Here is a 1,536-nt window from a genome sequence, read left to right on the forward strand (position 1 = left end):
TATAGGGCCTCTGGGAACCGTTATTTCCCTTTTGCACACGGCCCGCCAAAACTCTCCACATCGGGTCCAAAGTCCATGGTCCCTGTTTGACCCTCTTGTCCTTGACGCACTGCTTCCCGCCGCCGTCCAGCCTGATGCTGCCGTCCCGCTGATCCCGGGGACCCTCTTTCCAAAGTCCAAAGTCCGGCGGCGTCCCGTTACTCCTTTTTGCACACGGCACTCTCGCTCCACCCGCCAAGTCTCCGCTCTCTCCGTCTCCATTGTTGGTCTCCAAACTCTCTTGGTCTCCGAACCCTCTTGCTCTCCAAACTCTCTCGCTCTCTAAATTCCCTTGTCTCCAAACTCTCTTTCTCTCCAAACTCTCTTCCTCTCCAAACTCTCACGTTCTCCAAACTCTCACGTTCTCCGTCCTCGATCTCCAAACTCTCTCGTTCTCCGTCCTCGATCTCCAAACTCTCTCGTTTTCCGTCCTCGATCACCGCCGCGCCGCCACTACGCGAATTCGCCGCGTACCTGGTGAGCGGCCGGCCATCTGCTGCTGGGATTTGTGGGGAGTTATTCAACTCCTCACATTCCCCCCTTACTTCGGGAAAGATTAAGAAAACTCAGCGCTCCCACTCTCCGGCGTTCCCTTGTATATCCCAGCCATTGAGTCAGGGCGCATCTCGTTCCGGTTCCCTCGGTGCTCCCTCGTTGCTCCCTCGACGTTCCCTCGACGCTTTCCATCTTATTTCCTTTCCACAGCGCCGGTCGTCCTCCGTATAGCAATTTCGAATCTCCCGCGCCGATCCTCCATCTGTTCCCACTGGGCACCGATATTAATCAGCTATCGATACCCAGAGGGCCTGCTCACGATATCGATATCGCAAGTGCGGCGTTGCCACTTGCGAGCCGCGATGTTCATCATCACCGATATTTCCATTTTCTTGTGCCCATCGATCGCACTATCGTCCAGTGCCAATCGACCGCCTATCGAGGCGCCCCCTTCCCTGTTGAATGGTGATTCTGCAAATTGTTTATGCCCGTGCACCGGTCGGCAGAAGTTTAGTTTTTTTCTACCCCTCAGCCCGGCGTTTCCACTTGTCCTTGCCACTACGTAAGTACACACACACACCCTGATCTCACACCGGACTCCTTGTATGTGCTCATCAGCTTCCTTTCTTTTGGCAGGTTGCCTTTGTTGACCACGAGTGCCCTTTCAGACTCCAGCAGCTGTGCTTCCTGGTTTGGACCCCGATCCGGCCCGCGATCCCGTCTCCTCGTCTGGGCATGATGCCCTTCTCCGTGATGCTTGGCCACTTTCGGTAAAGCTCTCTCAGCTGTGCCGACTTCCCCCTTCCTTCGGCAGACTGCTGCTGCCAGTCCTAATCAGATCCTTGTAGACCTTCTCCTCGCGTCCTTGGAGCTATCCTTAGACCCCTTTCCTCGCGTCCTTTGGGTATCCTTGGAGCTATCCTTGGACCCCTTTCCTCCCGTCCTTTGGGTATCCTTGGAGCTATCCTTGGACCCCTTTCCTCGTGTCCTTTGGGTATCCTT

The 1,536-nt window shown here is 55.5% G+C and overlaps 1 protein-coding gene across 1 annotated transcript; it reads left to right on the top strand.

The window, feature by feature from the left end:
- Nucleotides 1–863: 863 nt before the first annotated feature.
- On the top strand, nucleotides 864–1,294 carry LOC127011835 (uncharacterized). The gene is made up of 2 exons (XM_050890017.1): nucleotides 864–1,096; nucleotides 1,171–1,294. The coding sequence occupies exons 1-2, from the start codon at nucleotides 897–899 to the stop codon at nucleotides 1,271–1,273; spliced, it is 303 nt and encodes a 100-aa protein (XP_050745974.1). The 5' UTR covers nucleotides 864–896; the 3' UTR covers nucleotides 1,274–1,294.
- The last annotated feature ends 242 nt before the right edge of the window (nucleotides 1,295–1,536 follow it).

The sequence above is a fragment of the Drosophila biarmipes genome, unplaced genomic scaffold (assembly GCF_025231255.1).
Source record: "Drosophila biarmipes strain raj3 unplaced genomic scaffold, RU_DBia_V1.1 ptg000013l, whole genome shotgun sequence".
In the NCBI taxonomy this organism is placed as follows: domain Eukaryota; kingdom Metazoa; phylum Arthropoda; class Insecta; order Diptera; family Drosophilidae; genus Drosophila; species Drosophila biarmipes.

Coding starts and splice junctions, on each gene's coding strand:
- LOC127011835 (XM_050890017.1), top strand. CDS start 897: ATGTTCATCATCACCGATATTTCCATTTTCTTGTGCCCATCGATCGCA. Junction 1,097..1,170: donor CCACTTGTCCTTGCCACTAC/GTAAGTACACAC, acceptor TTCTTTTGGCAG/GTTGCCTTTGTTGACCACGA.